This window comes from Uloborus diversus, chromosome 10, assembly GCF_026930045.1.
Source record: "Uloborus diversus isolate 005 chromosome 10, Udiv.v.3.1, whole genome shotgun sequence".
Lineage (NCBI taxonomy): Eukaryota > Metazoa > Arthropoda > Arachnida > Araneae > Uloboridae > Uloborus > Uloborus diversus.
Window position 1 is genome coordinate 124,682,396 of NC_072740.1, and position 21,346 is coordinate 124,703,741.

The window sequence follows — 21,346 nt, forward strand, 5'->3', positions numbered from 1 at the left end:
TCCCCCAGCATCATTAGTAAAAGATCGCTGAAACTTTCGTTTTAAAAACTAATTTCTACTGGGGGGAGGGAGAGAGAGAGAGTTCCCGAACTCATCCCTTTCTTTAATATCATCAAAGGTAACATAAAATTACGTATGTTCGACTTCAGTTACGAAGACTTTCCTGGGCGAATTCCAAATGCCATTACTTCCCGTTAAATAGCCTTAGATGGCCTAAAATTGCATTTCTAATGCTTCAATTTCAAAAAATTCCCATAAAAGCACCCCCCCCCCTTTTTAAACATCATTGAAAGAAAACAAAGAAAGAAACCCATTCCTCATTTTGTCAAACAGGAAGGAAGCACGAAATCTTCAACTGTCACTGGACGTTACTAACTACGCCTCTGGTACTCTAGTAATAGCTGGGGGCGGGGGACACATTGAACCCAATGTTCCCGGCACCCAATATGCTTGGCGCCCAATATGATCGGCGCCCAATTTTCCCATTTCGCATTACACCCATTAATACTGTTTACCTTACACTTTTATCTTACAGTGGATGGTCTATTTGGTTTAAGCACCCAAAGGCGCAAGTTCAAAACTGGTTCCCATAAGTGAATTTTCAAGATGCAGGAAATGGATTATGCGACATGTAAAAGATTCCTTTCGTCTTGCTTTGAAGTATTTTTGGCAAAATTAAGTTCCTAATAATGCATGTATATATTGAATTGAGCACAGGTACCTCCATCTAGTGGAGAAACAGATAGCTTCAAAATTCTCGTGGAATTGGCTATATGTTAGGACTGCATAAGATGAGAAACAAATACGCAGCCCCATTATAAATAACCACAATAGCAAAAACAGTAAGTTTCAACTGATGGCTTCAGTACTGTATTTGAACTTTGTTCATGTGATGACACTGTAGGAATTTAAGCTGTCAGCAATCCGTAGCACACAGATATTTCGATTATTCACTGTCCATTAACACAAATGTTTCAATAGCTAATAAGCTCTTCTTTCTGCTTCCAAAAGATTTCTTATGATTTTTTTTTTATGATATAAATTTTTGAAATAGGAGGTGAAGCATTAACTTTGAGCAGTTATTTCTTTTTAAATTGCATATTCCTAATTTTAAGCTCCCTCTCAGAAAACTGGTCAACGCTTTTTTTTAACGCTACTAAGCAGTCATATAGGCTGGTCCCAGCATCAAACTACCCGCAGATAAAAAATTGAATGTGCTGCTGACACATAGAACTAACAAGAAATGGATAAAGTCCATTCCTTGCATACCCTTCGCTCCAAAACGCTTTTTAGCCATGTTTCTAGCTCAGTAATGAAATGAACGTCATAGCCCCAGCCACCAATGGTTTTGTTCGCATAGGTTGCGTTCGACGAGCTCAACCGAGAGCGACCGGTTAGTTAATCACGTGACAGCTAATGATCACGTGTTCCAATTAACCAATCAACTGCTTAGAATGGTAACCGCTGTGGTAACCGGTTGATCATAGAGCGCTTCGGTTAGTACCAGTTACTTTCCGGTAGACCGGTGACTTTCGTCGAACGCAACCATAGAGCTACCGTTCGACCGTAGCTGGTTGATTTTTGACGTCAGCGGCGGTTGATTTGGTGACGTCGAGTTTTCATCAACCGGTTGGTCTGGTAGAACGGAACTGGTTACAGTTGACCAACCCTTGACCGGTTGCTCTATGCGAACGCAGCCAATGTTTGTTTACAGTTTCTGAAAACGTGGCTAACTGTGACTTGTCTCTCCTTTCTAATCAACCAATGCAAGCGCTCCGATCCATAACCAAAGATTTTGTATGTCTGTGGGGCTGTTGGCAACTCAGCTTTTGTTTGGATTAAAATTCTTAAATCGCTTTATCGGTGTAAATTCAAATCCCTTTTTAAAAACAAGACAGTTTGCGCATCTTTTGCATTATAACCCTGCCATGACTTTCCGTTATCCTTCCGTTCGTCGTGGCGATACAGTCGACATTTATCATGACATACCGGTAAGTTCCATGCGTCTGTTCCCTATTTTAGTGGATGTCAAAATAGGCCGGTTTACACGATAAACACAATTTTTGAAGTTAGGGATTTAAAAAGAAAAAGTTAGGGGGCAGAGTCGGCCTCGGGGATCACGTTTTGCGGCCGTATTTTGCTGTTTTTTCTTCTTGATATATAAAAAAATATTAAAATATTCCGAAACTAATCCATAGGTATGTTATTTATTATCTATTGGAGGGGGGCGTGAGGGGGAGGAGAGGGATAACTAAACAAAGGTTTTTGTTTTGCTATTTGAATGAGACAACCTTGATTGAAGTCGGGCACCAATCTATGCTTTTGATTAGGACAGGGGCGGACCCAACCCAAGTACTATGAAAGGTTTAGAAAATAGCCATGTGAGGTACTGTGAAGAACTTAATGTAAAAAGTCAATTTATTACTCTTCCCCCTTCCGTAGTGCAAAATTAAAACAAAAGAATGCAATCATAATTATCATGTAGAGAACATAATATAGGAAAAAGACAGGATATAAATTTGTCTAACTGGACCATTCTCAGAAAAATCAGGAATCTGTTTCTGGTTTTTACTATAAAGAATAAAAGTTAAGAAAATAATTCCAGTGAATAAAACACTTTAATACAACTGATAGAATATATTGAAGTTTCTAAATGAGAAAAAAATATCTTATTTATTGTTTAAATTTTGGCCTCAGACTGATTTATTACATCCGTGGACTGTAACCACTTATCTTTTTTTGTTTCCATACTTTATATTTCATACACCAAACAAGAAATTAGCTGATTAAGCTATATTTTAGATCAAGTATACACACTTCTCAAAAATTTAAAGTTCAACTTAATTTTCATATTTATTTGATTGCAAGTTTAATGCTTGTAACCAGAGAAATAATCACATCTGGACTGAAAAGAAAGTGCCAATAAATTCTTCCAGGTTGCGGCATCAAACTGTATTGGTTGAAGGATCAACTCTCAAGAAGTCATTTTGTTTAGTGGGATAGAAGCTTTATTTAGGGCGCGGGGGAGATTTCTGTGACTTTATTTAAAGTTTTTGTCCTTGATTTATAAAAAGTAAAGATCATCACATCTGTGGTTCACACAAATTTAAAATTATCTGGTAAGATAGTACAATAATTCAATGAATTGATAATATTAAATATAAAATTTTGTTTTTTAACTTTCAAGTCAAAACTTCAAAAGCACATGTTCTTAAATGTAGAAAATGGTTGTTTTTATCACATCCATGGACATCACATCTGTGGACACAGTTTGTCCATGGATGTGGCACTAACAAAGTAATTTAAGAAACTTAAATATTTGCTCGCTTGATCTGAACCAGTGTATAATAGAATTATTAAATTAGGATAGATCTAACTTAATTTAGGTAGTTAACATAATAGGAGAAATTTTATTTTTTTTTAAAATCAGCAACAAAATTCCTGTTTTTTCTGAAAATGACCCAACTGAGCCTCGTTAAACTGCCATCCTTTGTGACTGACTAAAAGTTGGCGAAAGTCACGGATGGTGGCTTTTGTCTTAAACTTGCAAATTCAAATTTTTCTATGCACACTTAAGATTGTTTTCAAGATCTTTGCAAAACAAAGCAAAAGAATATGATGTCTTGAAATTTTGATACAAACTGGTTTGTTGAAGTCTGCATATGGTACCAGTCACTGGTTAAGTCTCAAACCTCCCAGGGCAGCATAATGAAGTATACTTTCATTCTGATTAATCAAAAATAAAATAAATTTAGCCAGATCTTATCAAAACAAGGAGAAATGTGATAAATATTGCCCGACAGGATACTTTTCACTACTTTTTTTTGTCAGAAAGTTTGCGATCCCGAGCATTCTGGATTTGAGATACTGTGCTGTAATGACTACTTTCAGAGAAATCTTCTTTTGTAATTATTTATATCCTTTAAAGCAACATTTATAAGAATGGATAACTGACCTATCAGAGGCACACCAGTTCTATTAGAAGCCTGTGCTACATTTGGACGTCTAGGTCTCAATTGCAAAGTTGACGACAATTCTTGACTTTCTTGTGTTTTTTCATTCTAAGTTGTTTATTTTCAAAAGCAGTACAATATTCGTAGAACTCGAAGATTCCGAAATGTGTCTCATATCAGGGGTGTGCAGGATTTTTCACAAGCTCCTTTTTTTTGTGAAAATCAAATGTTTGTGTTTAAAATCATTTAATTTTGCAGATTTTTTTTTTTTTTTTTGTAAAAAAAGCAAAATTTTGAGATGACTGCATCATTGAAACTTTTGGTTGGGTTTTTTTCGTTTCTGTTGAGAATATCATTCTTTTGAGTTTTTCAAGTATTTGGGGGGGGGGGGCATCGCTCTCTCGGGAGATAAGCAGCCCTCAAGTATCAATATCTATATACCATTCTACATTTTGTTAAATTATACAAGAAATGGAACAGGCAGTCTTGCATAATATAGACGAACGCGCGAACGGCGTTAGCAGAAAATTTTTGGCACTGCAGGAATTTTTTTCAAACTGCTAATGTTAATTTTAATAAAACTATCCCAGTTTATTTCTGTTAAAGCTTTTCTCCAAAAGCCTTTGAAAGCACCTGTGTGAAAAAAAATAATGGATTTGGCAGTTTTCTTTAGTTGGTAAAAAAAATAAGCATAAACTACGTATGTTATTGCAAAAAAAATAAAATAAATAATTTAGAGCACTTTTTTTTTGTCTCTTTTGTATTTGAATATAAATTTAATTCTCAATTCAAGGGTGAGTTAGGGAAATTAATTATTTGCAGAAAATTTTCCACTTGGGATTTGTGTTCGCAGAAAGCTTTTCATTTTATCTAAGTCTGGGAACAAGACTTTTTTTTTTTGCACTGCCAGCAGATGATAATCAAGGATTTTAGTTGTATTTATAGAGGGTTGTGTTGAATTTATACGGGAATTTTTTATTTGCCATTTTCTTTAAGAATGATGATTTTGACAGGAAATTTTACACAGTATTTTTTTTTTTTTTTCTCTAATTGAAGTCTGATTGTTGAACATGTGTCACTTGACATTACTTTTATTTTCGAGGTAGACCGTGCAAAACTGGTCGACTCAACTAATAAATATAAATAAAATTCAGTCGGTGATTCAGAATTAAACTCTTTAATCCAAGACAGTCATGGAATTTTGTTTAAAACTTATAAATTTCGTGACTTTTAAAAAAATATAAACAGATTTTGTTTCAGTTAATTACCATTAGCCAGGGCTAACGCAGAAAAGCATGAAACTGCAGTCCTCGGCTGGAAATGACTGAGCTAACGGTGTATTTCAAGATTTTGTTTGTTTACCTCTTAACAAAACATACTAAACTTCAAAAATTCGAAAGATCCAATTCCCATAGTGGATGCAAAGAGATCACAATTCTCAGTGAAGGGCATCAAAAGTATAAAAACGGCTTATAAAAGAAATATTTTTTGTGAAGTTATTTTAAAATTGCATTTTAGAGGCCTATGATAAACATATCATTAATATCTATCAACAGAGTAGAAGCAAAAATAAAATTACACCGTATCAATTCAACTTTTTTAATTTTTGACTGAAAAAGATGAATTTAAATCCAAATAATTTTCTCCGAAAATAACATTGTTGAAACGTTGTACCATTGCCAAGCTGGTAAAATAATGGGAATATATTAAGTCACTATAAAGAGATTTACTTACGCCAGATGCTAATTTTAGACCAGTTGATGATTTTATGTGATAATTTTAAAGCTGGTAACCCTATCTGAAGTGATCACGTTTTTCCCCCACCCCTACTGTCTGTTTGCAGTTCTAAGTTCATTTCGCTGACATTTTTTATTATTATTGTTTAAATCGCGGGGAGAAAAGTGCTTATGCTTATGGGGAGAAAAAGTTTATACCAAAACCACTGCAAAACGGCTATGATAAAACAAACAAGCAAAATTACTTAAAAACAAAACTGACTTTCAGCTGTTTTCTTTTGAAGAAACAAGCATGAAATTTATTTGATAGTGTGGGTTATTTATCGCTTGCATGCAGGGCGTATCACAAGAGTGCCTTTTTTTTGCAAAATTAACCAATTTTGTGTAAGTTTATCCCTCTAATTTAACTTAAAAAGATTTCAAAAATTATTGATTCACACACGGAAATATGCATTTTGATTTCAGATTTGCTCTTTCAATACACAATTTGTGAAAAATCCGTTGTAGTTTATCAGAATTTTGAGAAAGGAGGATCCATTTTGGTTGATCTGATTTTTGTGAAGGGTTGGTTAACTGACCCGAATTTCTCCTGGCCAGACTCCTGCATATAGAAGGAGAAAGTTTGTAATAAGTATTTTCTACAATATCTTGCAGTTGAGAATTTTTTGTTCAATATGCTTTTTTTTCTTTCCGTTTCAATCTCTTGTCACTCATTTTGCTTGCATTAACATCAAGGGGAGGAGTTATCCGAATTTTCTTAAAATTCCTCATTTTTTAAAAATGGTCTTAAAATTTTGAACTTAGTCCTAAATGTCCTAAAATGTGCCTTATGTTATGCCTAGGGATTGCAATACCAGACCAAAAATGCAATGCTGGTGTATTCAGTATTTTTTAAAACGAGGTACGGGAATACTAGTATTAGAAATTTCTCAAAAAATGGGGGGAAATATTGTTTTGTTACCATAGTTCATGATTTTGTACAAAAATTGTGTTATGCATATAAAAACATATTATGAACAAATAATAAAATGAAGGAACAAATTTCATAATAAAATATTAATAACAGTAAGAAATATAATGTATTCTACTGAATTGTTGCTAAGCCTGCTATTCATTTTAGTACACAAATTTCCTGCAGTTGAAAATACTCTTTCTGAATTCATACGGGTCAGAGGTACTGTTAACAGTGGGTGATACACCTTCTCTAATTGTTTTGAAATCCTTCATCTTCAAATAATTCGGTCTGTTGAGTGTTAGTTTTAGACAAATTATTTTGTGTGTGTATGTGTGTTTCTTTTGTGGTGTGTATTATTATTGTTATTTTGAATTTATAACTAGTTGTACTCTAATTATAGCTGGTTGTGTTTATAGCTTTATAGCTCTTCGAGAAACGATTATTTTCCAATATCAACATCAATTTTCAATGATTTTCTCCTGATCAGCATAGGTTTGATTCGGCTTTGTATTAGTCTTTTGTTCGAAGTTTATGAACTTCAAGAATTTCATCTTCTTAGTTTCTTTTGTTTGTTTTGATTTCTTGTGAAATTTTTTTACCAGTAGTTAACTCCAGATTATCTGCATACTTTGACGCGTTGAATAAAAAAAAAATGTCTGTGGATGATTACACAGATAAATGCACATATTTTATCTTGGCAAGTGCAAAATCTATTTCTAAAAGACATTCCTATTTTATTCTACCCCTTCCCATCTAATGACATCATACCTTCGATGGTCGCTTAAACCTGATTTTTAAATCTACAATACTTATTACTTTACATCTACACTACCTACTAATTTTTTTATCTGCACGACTTACATGCATGATCAAGTGAGCGAAACAGTCTTGTTCAAAAAAATTCCCCCTCTCCTTTGCATTTTTGGTGTTCATGATTCTAGCTTGATCTGATTCAGTTAATATGTTTGCACCATTTGCTTTTGTATGTGTATGATCGATTTGCAATAATGAGCAATCCGTTCTTAGTTTTTACATACATTTTTAGCTTAGTTTAAATGTAATCTTTCTAAAGCTATTGCATACACTAGTATAATTTTATACTTTGAAACGCATTATCTGCGGTTACCCTGCAGCCCTACTCCACAGATAATCGGGAGTTTACTGTATAGTTGTGTAAATATCTGTTCCAGATAATAATGCCTTACCTCTATGCAAATCCTCAAGGCATTATATAATTTCTAAATATTAGGTCTCTTGTCAAGTATAAGATAAATAGCGAGACGAGACAACAATTAATACAGAAAAGTACCAAAAGTCAAAAAAGTACCAAACCAATCAAATTTCAATTTCAAAACCTGAAAATGGCATTGAATGACTCTTTCTACCTGAAATAATTTATCCGATTTTCTTGCTTTAGGTCCCATTCAAAAATCCTAGAAAAATATTCCTAAAATTGATTTACTCTCTTCGAATTAAAAAAAAAAACAACAACAAGGCTTTAAAATCATCAGGGAAAAATTAAAAGCATTCTTAGGCCTAATGGAACTGCATTTTCATATCGAAAAATTATCATTTGCATGATCTCATTTTAAATTAGCATAAATAAAACCATTCAAGAAGGGTTTTTTTTTCCTCGCCTGTTACTAAATGAAATTTTGTTTTTGTTTTGAGGTAAAATTTTACACTTTTGATTATTATTTGGTGATATATCTTTTTTCTTTCTTTTTTTTTTTTTTTTTTGTACTGCCAGCAGAAGATAATTAAGGATTTTAGTTGTATGGGTTGCATTTAATTTATTCAAGAATTTTTGATTTGCCGATTTCTTTCTTTAAGAATGATAATTTTGAACGGAAATTTTACCGTATTTTTTTGTCTCTAAATGAAGCCTGATTGTTGAACATGAGTCACTTGACATAACTTTTTATTTCGAGGTAGACCGTGCAAAGCCGAGCAATGCAGCTAGTAGCATTCCTAAATCTAATTGGTTTGATGAAATAGATTTGTGTTCAAATAGAAAATTGTTTTGTTTTTTCATACTTAAATGGAATCTATCCTTTTTGTACACTTGAATAACATTATTTCAAAGAACTCAGCACCAATTAATGGTGATCTTCTGGAATTACCTGTGTTTGAAAAGTTTCAAAAAATGCTAATATCTCGATAGGATTGTAGTTTCTTGTTATGGGTTGAACAGTTTCAGGTGAGTACTGGATCTTTATCCGACTGACAAATATGAAAATGGTTGGGTTGAGGACTTATTACTGATTGACTATTTTGAAGTTTTTGTCGTAATTACACATGAAAGATTTCTTTGTAGCATGGAGAAAACAGAAAAAAAAAAAAAAAACTTTTTTACTTTCAAGACACTAAACTGCTCCCCTAGCTATATTCAATGTGCTACTTATATTTTCTTTAACAAAAAGTATGAATTGAAATTTTCAGTCTTGTTAACTTGGTTGGGGATTCAAACTTTTGAGAAACATACTAATTTAATGGGAACATTAATTTATTTGTATTCTCCAAACTATTAATTCCCCCCCCCCTTTTTTTTTGCTCTAAATTTCTTATATATGTTTTGTTTTAGGTTCCTGATCCTTATAGATGGTTGGAAGATGCCGATTCAGAAGAAACAAAGAAATTTATTCAAGAGCAAAATGCTTTAACCATTCCATTTCTTGAAAGTTGCCCAATCCGTGAGCAAATTAAAGAAAGGTTATTATTTTCTTGGTATTCCAGTAAACCAGAAAACTGATCTTCATAGAAAGAGGTTTTTTTGCTTCAACTTTTTCCTACATCATTTCCGTCACTGATGAAGTGAAATGCGCAGTCTTATTGCATCCTTAATAGGATTTAGAGTTTTCGTTTAATTTTTTAATAGTTATCTCTAAAGTGTGGATGAATATTTTTTGATGCTATTGTGATTCAATTTTTTCAGCACTTTATTAGGTACATGGAAATGAGTTACTCAAAGCAATACAAATGCTTTCTCCCTTTTATACCCATTTTATTTTATTAAAAGTTAAATTTATGCTTCATTTAAAATTTTAGGATATTTGTAAATGAAGTGAAATAAATGTTATAAATAGTTCAGAATTAAGATAATATTTCAGGAGAAGCATAAAGCATTTAACACAAACTTATACAATGTGGAACCACATACACTGCTCGACATTAAAAATGCAACACCAAGAAGGAGTGTTCAGAAATTTATGCAAATTTTAGTGTAGACTTACATTACTGAGTTATGTAAATGATGTGTGATGTCACCTGCTCTCCGACGTACGTGAAGTAAGATAGGGTAGACCGACCAGTGAATGAAAATTTTTTCTGAATAAATTCACTACAGAAGTGTTCTTTATTGATATTCTAAGCTATCTGACACCTGATTGGTTACTTTGGATACGTATTTTTTTCCTGGAAAAAATTTGAAATTTTTATTGCCGTGAATCGTTCTTTCTCTCTTTCAAAATAATAAGGCTGGTTTCGTGCTAGCAATTATTTTGATACATATTATTTTTATCGACAAATTTTATTTTTAACTCTACGAAAGAAAAATTAAGTATACATATTTAGGCTATAGATTTAAATTGTTTCAGTGAATGCAGAATGCGTAGATTTTCAGGTAAGAGGGGTGTTCAGTCACTGGGTACGGAAAATTGCGAAAACCCAGTGAATGAACAATGGCAAAATTTCTTTTGATTTAAAATGAAATTTGAAGTTTCTTTGAGATATTTTCGTACTTATTTGTAATGCAGATAGTTTTTATATGCCTATTTATTTATGTATTTCATTATATATTTTATAATTTCTTTATTTTTGTCTTTGTAAACAATTCACTTTTTACTGAGTTTTATCTTTTATCTATCTATATCTCTATCTGTATATTGACCTACCTACCTACATCTATCTTTCTATATCTTTATCTCTCTTGATAGATAGATAGAGAGAGACAGTAGGTAGTATATAGACAGGTAGATAGACTGATAGATATAGATTGGTGTATAGATATAGATAGGTAGATATACTGATAAGGAAATAGATAGATAAATAGATTGATTAGGATAATAAATTGGTAGATATTTAGATGTACAGACAGATAAATAGGTCGATAGACAGATAGGTAGATAGATAGATAGATAAATAGATTCATTAGGATAAAAGATTGGTAGATATTTAGATATACAGATAGATAAATAGATAGCTATGTAGATAGACAGATAGATAGATAGATAGTTAGGTAGATAGACAGATAGACAGATAAGTAGATAGATAGATCAAAAAATAGATAAGTACATTGATAAATAGGTAAATAGACATAGAGATAGATCGATAGATGTGTAGATAGAAAAATAGATAGAAAGGTGAATTGATAGATGGATGGAGATATAAAAAGATATAGATAGATAGATATAGATAGTTATATAAATAGATATAGATAGTTATATAGATAGATAGATAGATATGGATAGTTATATAAATAGATAGATAGATAAATAGATATAGATAGTTATATAGGTAGATCTCAAAGAAACTTAGTTTCTTTTTGAATCAAAATTTATCATGTTCATTCACTGGACCAATTTGTGTTCATTTACTGGTTTGTTGTGCCGTTTCTTCTTTAACCCTTACAGGCGCGGGTCATCAATATTTTAGAAATATAATAAAAAAACACAATGGATGGGATAAATTGGTTACCTGGACATAGATTTTACAGTCAAAATTTTTTTAAATTCACCTCCTCCAGCTGGGGGTAGTGTCCCCGTTTGTGACCACCGCCCTCCTAGAGCAGAAATTGTTTTCTGAAGTAGTTATGTTTACCTCGTATGACAATTGGAGTAATTAAGAATATTCAATAATATTAATTAATTAAGAATAAGTTCTTAAGCATTTTTACCAATTATTTCAATAATTTTTGCCTTTAAGAATATTTAGAACACAAAATCTAATATTTTTACTATAAAAATTCCAAAATAAAGATGAAGTAAAATTCAAGAAAGTTCATAAAAATTATCTAAAATAAGCATTTTAAAATGTCAAAAATATTTTTGGCACATTGTTCGTGCATTATGTGCATTCTTTTCGTGGTATAAAATATTCAATGAAAAAATACGACTGTATAATACCATTTACAGAAAAAATAATATCAAAGCTGAGAATAAAAAAAGTATACAACTGTCTGGTAGGAAAAGCAGATCTGAAATGCGTGCAGTCATGGGCCTTCAAATTCATCTGTTCTGGGTCAAGAACCCAAAATAAATAAACAAAAGCCCGTTGAAAACTATTCTTTTGGGTCCCCCTTCTCCGAAATGTATCAAATTACATCTTTCACCCGCAACAGTGAGATCAGTGTTCTAGAACGGCGGTGTCCATATTTGGGGACACCTGGAAAGAAACTTTATTTATGCATTCAAATATTAACTCGAATCTTTTGCAAAATTATGATTGATTAGCTCAGGATTCCTGAGGGAAAATGGTTGACTACTTTAGGTTATGGTGTAAATTTTAAAATCTTTAAAAAAATATTGTATTTGAGCTTGAAAATTGAGGTATTTTAAACAAGAAATTAAGCCAACAAAGAGAGTCATATTTAATAGTACTGCCATCTGTGTGCATTAAAGATAAATAAAAGCTACTAATGCAGCGATTTTTGGAGTTTTAAAGAAAAAACTTTTTTTTAAAGAAATTTTTAAAATTGGTGTCCTTTTTTGTGACCACCGCGCCAGAAAGGGTTAAACACCTAAAAAAGTCAGAAGCGGTATCATTTAAGTTCCCGCGATTTTTTAGAGATATTTACATAGATCAATTAAAATGTTTTAGATATCACAATCTGTATAGTAAAGAATTTAAAATTACTAGGATTTTTAAAAAATGAAATTGTGCTTAACTGTTCATTCACTGGTCGGTCTACCCTATAAGGGAAGAAACTTGCAGAATATGCAATATTTGTGTTGTTATTTCTGACTGGAGAATTGCCTGGCCAACGTCAATGAAGGCACTTCCAGCAGATAGACGATTTTACGAGGGGTATTTTGATCGGACTGAGAAGGGAAGGTTGGTCCGTACGTCAAATCGCAGCTGATACCCACATGGATGCGAGCGCAATGTATCAGCTGTGCCGAAGATGGTTGGAACAACGAAATGTGGTAAGATTGAGGGGTGCACGGGCAGCCAGAGTGACGTCAGAACGCATGGATTGACACATCCACCGACAAGCTGTAGCAGACCCACAAGTCACTTGTTCCTTGATTCTGCAACAGGTGCAAGATACCCTGAATGTTCCCGTGTCAACCAGAACCATATCCCGTCGTTTGGTCGCACATGGTCTGCAATCACGGCGTCCACTAAGAAGACTGCCATTGACCCCACAACATAGACAGCAACGTTTAGTATGGTGCCCGACTAGAGCAGCATGGATGACAGAATGGCAAAATATAGTGTTCTCAGATGAATCCCGCTTCTGTTTACCCAGTGATAGTCGCCGCATACATGTGTAGTGTCGACCTGGAGACAGATCTAATCCAGCAGTAACTTTGGAGTGTCCCACCGCACGACAACGTGGCATAATGGTTTAGGGCGCAATTGCGTAAAATTTCATATCACCTCTAGTTCGTATTCAGGGCACTATGACGTTCCAACGATACTTGGATTATGTGCTGCGGCCGGTGGCAATCCCTTACCTTCAAGGGCTACCTAATGCAATTTTTCAGCAGGATAACGCCCGACCACACAGTGCTCGCATCTGCCAACATACTCTCCAAGGCACACAGGTGCTTCCCTGTCCACCATACTCTATTGACCTGTCACCAGTCGAACATGTGTGGGATGTGATTAGACGTCGTTTGCAGACTCTGTCCCTGCCTCGTTCAGAAGACGAACTGTGGCAAATGGTTGAAAGGGAATAAAGAGCCATCCCTCTGGAGACCATCCGCACCCTTATTGACTCTATGCCTAGACGTGTTTCTTCGTGTATCGCTGTCCGCGGTGGTCCTACATCCTATTGAGTCAACGCCATTCTCGCTCTGTATTTTGCCTATCATTTTGAAATTAAGATAATTTATTTTTCCTTGCTGTCTCTGTCTTTTTTCCAAATTTCATCACTTTCTGACCACTCCTTCTTGGTGTTGCATTTTCAATGTCGAGCAGTTTAAAAGTTTGACACATTCCAGGAAAAAGTGGACATGTTGGTTGAAATTTAAAAATTGTTTTATTGCTACAAATAATATATCGAATTCAAGCAAATAACATGAGGTTTCTGAAATCGTAAAGAAAGTTTCATAAAAGTTATCTTTTTATTGCCGAGCCTAAAGTTATCATAATACAGTGAAACTTCTATGAGCGACCACCTCCATTAACAACTACTTTTTTGACCCACCAAATTTTCCCCGTACATCACTAATGTTAAAATACCTTTGGTCATATGTGGGGGCCATTAAAACCTCTTACAACGACCGGTAAATCGTAAACCTCAGCATTAAAAAATATAGGATTTTTTGTTAGAGGAAACGCAAAAAGAAAGTGTCAACAAAAGAAAAGCAATAGAACATTTAGTTTTACACTGATCAGTTTTCTCATGTTAATGAAGGTGGAAAGAAACCAGAGTAAGGGATTAAAATCTATTCTCCTGTGGGTCTAAACGTGTTCCTTTCTTTCACTCAGTTTTGAACCTCAAAAATGTCATAAAAAGGAGGGTGTTGTTTTTTGGACCTTTGGGAAGCTAAGGTTGCATATGCACGTCTCAAGGCAAGTCAAGCGTGCGCCCATCATTGAGGGCGGTTGATAAGAATAGAACTTAAATGAAAAATTACCATTTAAGCTTTGTGGTACAATATGATTAAAGTTTAAAACCAATGTAAATAAAGCAGAAATTGTAAAGAAAATACAGCCTATAGCTACTTCATAGCTATAATGAAGCCTCTTCATCAGTGCAAGAGAGAACTCAAGTGAGTTCCCCCCTCGACTTTTGGCTGTGTTGGTGAGCTTCTTGCACTGATGAAAAGGCTCCATTGTAGCCTTGAAATAGCTATATGCTGTATTTTCTTTATAATTTGTGCTTTATTTATGTTGGTAATTCACTTTAATCATAAGAACAGAACTTCTTTAAAAGGTTGTTTCTTGGAATTTCTTGGTTGCTTACGGGAAAGGGGGGTTACAATGTAGCATTCTTGGTTCATTAGAGTGGGCAAAATCTATTTTTAGCTCATTTGAATAGCTCAAGAATTGGTTTCAGTGAAGTTGCATTCTGCATTTTATCACCGTACATCACCGTCGAGTTATCTCACGCTCAAGAAATGTGTAGAAGTCGTCAACTTACACAAGAAAGGAAGATTAGTAAGGAAATCAGTAATAAAAAAAAAATGTGTTTGCCTTTCAGGCACTCAATCAGATCCCGATGAGGAAAATGATGGTGGTGAAATTGCTCAGTTGAGGAATATTATACAATCAAAGCTATCAGCCAGCACAACTAACTCTAACAGAAGTAGATAATCTTATCTTGCACTAATCATAAGGGCACATTAGTAATTTATTTTTACAGCTGAAATTTAAATTAGAAACTAAAGTTGTTTTAGAAAAAATTAAGAAACTGAAGCAGGTGAATCTCTTAACTTATTTTAAAGCTAATAAATAGTTTTTAAATAGAAAAATCATGTAAAAGTGTATTTTATATTAAAAATTTAAAAAAAAAATAGTTTATTTAAATACATTCTTATCATAATGTTCTTGATTAATACACTGCAGGAAGAAGGTAAATAACAGCTATTGGTGCTGTATTTGCATTTTGGAAAATGACCTCTAAGAGTAACCAACCTCCATTAACAACCATTTTTTTCAAGAACGATGAATGGTCGCTCCAGAGAAATTTCACTGTATAACTCTACTTGTATTTAGGAAAAACAGTATTTTCATTCACCCAGAATTACTATTTAAAGCAGCAGCATTTTTATTGTATGTGTCTGTATTTACAATTTATGACATTTGTCTATCCTTTGGAACACTTAATTTTTGGTAACAAAATATTTTACAGGATTTTTAGTAGAAAGAAAGTTATAAGGTTTCACTGTGACACCCATCACAAAAGAGATGCTTAAACTACCATATCAAATGCATTCCTCCATGGAAAAACATGAAACTTTCCAAAAGTCAAATGTTTGCAAGTCTGAATAGGAGTACAATGTTTAAGTTTGAGAAAATTTTAATCTCTGGGAAAATTTTGGTGTGATGGGTATGACAAAAGTTTGTGACGGGCGTGATAAAATCATTGTGACGAGTGCGACAACATTTAGAAGTTCTCTTTTAAGTTTCTAAATGAATTAGAAGATTAAACCATTTTATTTCTTAACAAATTAGCAATTTAGTTTTAAAAAATTAAACTGAACATCTTAAAACATGACCTTAATTTTTGGAAATTTTCAAGGGTGTGTAGTAGTTTTAAAGGAAGTACTTGTAAATAATCAGCTGTGCACATTCCCATAACTACACTGCTTTGTGAAAATGCCTCAGTCAAATTATTTTCAAGGGATAAAAAGTAATGTCAAAGACACTGAAGTTATGTAACATCAAAACTTTGCTCAGAATTATGGCACAGGTTCTTTGGGTTGAATTTTAAAGCCTCATTAACCAATTAAAACATTTACAAGTTATACATGGTTAAAAGATAACAATTTACTCCTTTACGGAAGTAAGTTACTGCATCATGACAAAAAATGTGCTGTATGGGACATTTTAAACTGCTAGCATAACTGATCTGAAAACGGAATTTTCTCAACTATGAAAAGTGAAAAAAATTTCCGATTGCTGTAGAGCTCAATCTAAAATGATGTATAACTATCAAACTACTGCTTCTCTCCGTTACAGGGGAAATTTTTTACCATATTATATTTAACAGGACAGTAGTTGTATTTGTGAGAGACTGAATATAGTCAACGTTATCAAATTGAGCTAAGTCAAAACAAAGTCTTGTACATTGAAGCAAACACTGTAAGCTGAGTGAATGTCATCTGCAAGTTAGAATTAATGAAGAGATGAAGTTCTGGGAAGAGAGAACTTTTAAAAAAGCAGCTCTGAAAATGTTTAAACTGAACAGACTGCAAAGTTTATATTGTAAAATATAGCTATCACTGCAACTCAAATGATATATCTTTCTCCCAGTCAGATTTAACACTTGATGTAGCTTTTTTTTCTTTTCACTAACCACCCCAGGCAGAGGTACAAAGTATTACATTTTTAATACATTATGTTATGTTACTGTTTTAGATATTAACTCTAAAAAAGAAAAAAATAAGTAAAGATATGCAGGCTAATGGATGACCCTGTTAAGTTTATTCCCTAAAAGGTGATATTTCTGAAAAAAGTTAAAAATTTACTTGAATTCTGAAAATTTTAATTCAAATGATGTTTTTCACAATCACGAGTTGCGACAGGGCCCTACTCATTGGGGACTATTGTTTCTAGAAACAGCTTCTGTCCCCCCAAGCCTACCCCTCCTCCTGGGCAGTTACGTGTGTATAGTTGTGTGTGTGTGCAGACGTGCGTGCATGTGTAGGCTTGTGTGTGTGCGTAGACCTGTTTGTATGCAGGTAGGGTGTGTGTATGTGTGTAAAGGCTTGTATGTGTGTGAGAGAGAGAGTGCATGTATGTGTAGGACATGAACGCCCCCAACCAGGAGAAACGGATTCCAGGAGGCAGTGCTCGGAGCCGCGCCTGCAGAGGCCGGTGGGCAGTGGTGCTGGTGTGCCTGGTCCAAGCTGAAAAAGGAACCAAACGCCAAGGACGGTGAAATGAAAGCAATAAGCAATCGTGATTGCTCAAAAAAAAAATTGGAATTTCCGAAACAAGCTGCACTCAATCTATCTTTGTTAGCGGCCATTGAAGAAGTGCTAAAACAAATGTACAACCATTACTAGCTTCATTTCTAATGAAATGTAAATTTATATTCACTATTGCCAAGATTGTTATCTGTACTGATCACTGTTCTTTTCGAAATTGCTCATCCAAGTTGCGGACTTCGTACAATGTCGCACCCGTCACAAATTTTGTCATACCCATCACATCACGAAAAAAATTTAAGTTCATCATAAATATCATGTATTAAGTTTCATTTGAATGTCTTTCAATAGAAAAAAATGCTATTGTCATTAAGCATTAAAATATTGACAGGACTTTCTAGTAATGAGTACTTTCTAGTAATATGAGTGCAGTTGAAAACTCATGACTCACAAGAGTCACACCCTTCACTAGATTTTAAAAAATTCTCTAAAAAAATTGAATAGTCCTGCAGTTTTGTTTCAGCTCGATTATTCAAGCAAATGCATAGTTAAATATGATTAAAATACTTTGTTAGTATTTGTTAACTGATTTAGTGCTCAAAATGTTTGTTTAGCCATTAAAAATAGTGTTTGAATGTCACAATGGAATTGCTCAATTACCCAACTACTTTTCTCTCCCTCCCAAAAAAGTTGATATTCTTCATGCATAAAGCTTGAAAGGAGTCTCCCCTTCACATAAACATTTGTATTTTAACCTCTGATTGTATTATTAAAATTTTCTGCATTTTTATTTATCTTTTTTAAGAAAAAAAAAACTTTTTTGCATGTAAATTGTATGTTTTCTGTTGTACACATTTTGTTATGCAATTGAAATTCTGGTTGAATGCATTCAAGTGATCTTTGAAAATCTTTGCAAAGCTTTGAATGAGTAATATTTATCTTTATCTCTGAATTTTGTTCTCTTCTCAAATAGGATCACCTCTTTGTGGAACTATCCAAAATTTTATTGTCCTTTCAAAGAGGGAAATAATTATTACTACTTGATGAATACTGGATTGCAGAATCAAAAGTAACATATTTTTCTAAAAATTCTTTTTGGTTATTATTTTTAATTAAATGTTACAGTGAACCTTGAAATGTTTGACTTGTAAAAAAAAAATGTTGTGGTAAGGAATTTGGCATAATTTTGAATTTAATCACAAATCCAGATTACCAAAAATTCCCTAAATGCTTCAAGTTAGTATATTGCATCAATTATTTAATAGAATAAACCATGAAAAAAATACAGTTAACTCCCGATTATCAGCGAGTCGCTTATCCGCAGCATTCATGTGTTCTTTTTTTTTTCCGGCAATGTTTAACTGGTTGTTGATAAATGCACACATTTCAACTTAACAAGTACCAAATCTATTTCTAGACATACTTTTTTACCCCTCCCTTCCAATGATATCAAACCTTCCATGATCGCTGAAACCTGGCTAGTTAAAATCCGATTCTTACACCTACACTACTTACTGTTTTAAATCTACACTACTTACTGATTTTTAGATCTACATTACATATGCATGCAATTGAGTGACTGGAACAGTCTTGTTCAAAAAACTTCACTCCCCCCTCCCCTATGCATTTTTGGTGTTATCTGGATGGATATGTTCTAGTTATCTATTTACCCAAGCTGAAGGTAAATACCCAAAAAATACTTACCTTCCTACTGGGCATTTACCTGATCCACATCACTGTTTGTAGGCATTCTGAAAACATTTCACTTCTTGTAGTCATGCAGAAACAGAGAGATTTATCTGACATCTGAATCGGTGTGATCCATGGCTTTTGGATCAAGGATGGAGATATTTCCGAAATGGTTAGTTTCAGAAACTGTTTTTGGGCACCGTAACAAGAGTGTACCGTGCATGACAAAACAACACTATCTAAAATAAGCGATATTGCAAATGTGATGTACCACGGGCCGATGGCTGAGGTAATTAACAGCTGAAGAGATGAGTTTGAGCTAATAGATATGCAACCGTTGAGCAACTGACCATCCAGATGAACAAAGGGGCTTCCAACAGTGTCTCCACAATCACAGTTCAGTGGAAGTTGGTGTGTATGGGCCTCCGCCGTAGATGTCTGGTTAATGCACATACGCTGACTGCTGTTCATCATCGAGGGAGGCTAAAATTTGCAGACCAGTACAGCACCTGGACTGCCACTGAGTGGAAACAGTATTTCTAATGAATCATGTTTTATACTCCATCAGACAGGTAGACGAGAGCATATATGGAGGAAATGTCTTAAAGCAAACACCATGCAATAGTGACCAGAAGGATTCTAGAGGGATGAGGCAGCATTATGGTCTAGGGAATGTTTTTGTGTTCTTTGGGTACTCTCATCAATGTGGTAGGCACGATAGCTCAACACATGTACACATCTATCCTTAGGGACCATGTTCACCTCTACATGCAAATTGTTTTTCTTCAAGATACTGTCAGCCTCACTGAATCGAGTAACGGATAAACGAATACCCCGCTTTTACGAATAAAACCCCCGGAACCGAATATTTCCCCATAGACACAATGTTAAAGATCCTCGTTTAATCAAGTAATTTCCCCGGATAATCAAATAATATTTATCAGCTTTCGCAAATATTTTTGTTAAAATTGTTTTGAATAAATTAGAAATAAGTTAAGCAAGAACAATTGTTGACATAAAAATATAAAACAATACTTTTGCCTTCAACAGGCTTGAAAAAACTTGTTTTTATCAAAACATTTCCTCCATTCTATCTAATTTCTTTTGTTGTTGCCATTACAAAAAACAAATCACAGTGGATAAATAAATTAAATAACACAAAGACATATACACATTTCAGACAATAATACATTGAAAAATATTAAATGTAAATCACTGCAGACGAGAAGGGAGAAAAAGACTTGGAAAAGTATTCCCAAGAGACCTTGGAACAAGGGATCCAATATAACAAAAATTTTTCCAAAAAGTATTGTACTGAAATAAGGTGCTAAGACAAGCATTTTTTAACTTAAGTTGAAAATTACTTTTTTATAATTTTCATATGTACTATAATATATGAATAAATTAGCAAACTGTTTTGTTTACTTAGCTTATTTCAAAAACTTTTTACAAACAAAATTAGTTATTTCCTTTATATATCTATTGATTTACAATTATTACGTTTCAAGACAAATGTTATCAATTTCCCCGCTTAATCGAATAATATTTCATAGAACCGACGATATTACATTATGCGGGGCCGACAGTATTGTTATATCTACCAGCAGAGCAGTGTGACATGCTACAAATCACACAATATCCGTGTGTAGTTCAAAGAGCATTAGGAAAAGTTTACCACTCACACTTTGACCAGAAAAATCCCCTATCTTGAACCCAATTGAAAATTTGGGACCACTTCAATCGGGTTTTTTGCAACATAGATCCTTAACCCTATAACCTAGTGCAGCTGGCCACGGATTGAGAAGTTAATATTGCTCAACTTTCCACTAAACACCCTCAGCAACTTATTGATGCTCTTCCTGCATATGTTGCAGCAGTCCACTCTGGGAAAAGTTTATTTTCTAGATTTTATTTTGTGGTCAAATTAATGTGACTAAACTGCATACAGTATGAGATCCCCATTTTGGAATCCCAAAATACAGAAGAACCAAAATCTGGAACTTTTTCTCTTAAAGATTTCCCCCCCCCCCCCCCCCCAGTTTTAAAGTTCTTACTTGTTAAAGCTTGGAAACTACTTGTTGAAAACAGTGTTGTCGGTTCAGCTTTTTTTTTTTTAAACATTTTTGTGATGCCACATGTTATTCGTAAATAAGCATATTTACACTAATTGCGCAGCAATCTTTTAACATCTTTTGGTTAATGATCAATCTTTTTTTCTTCTCATAAGTTTGTGTCAGATTGATACAAAAC

General features: G+C 33.7%; 1 protein-coding gene across 1 annotated transcript in view; it reads left to right on the plus strand.

Annotated features, from left to right (window-relative positions):
• Positions 1-1,779: 1,779 nt before the first annotated feature.
• The window catches only part of LOC129231835 (prolyl endopeptidase-like), a 100,068-nt gene continuing 80,501 nt past the window's right edge, over positions 1,780-21,346 (plus strand). The window contains exons 1-3 of the mRNA XM_054866215.1: positions 1,780-1,991; positions 9,229-9,356; positions 18,381-18,476. Coding sequence (XP_054722190.1) covers positions 1,800-1,991; positions 9,229-9,356; positions 18,381-18,476 — 416 coding nt within the window. The 5' untranslated portion in view covers positions 1,780-1,799. The remainder of the gene's footprint in view (positions 1,992-9,228; positions 9,357-18,380; positions 18,477-21,346) is intronic.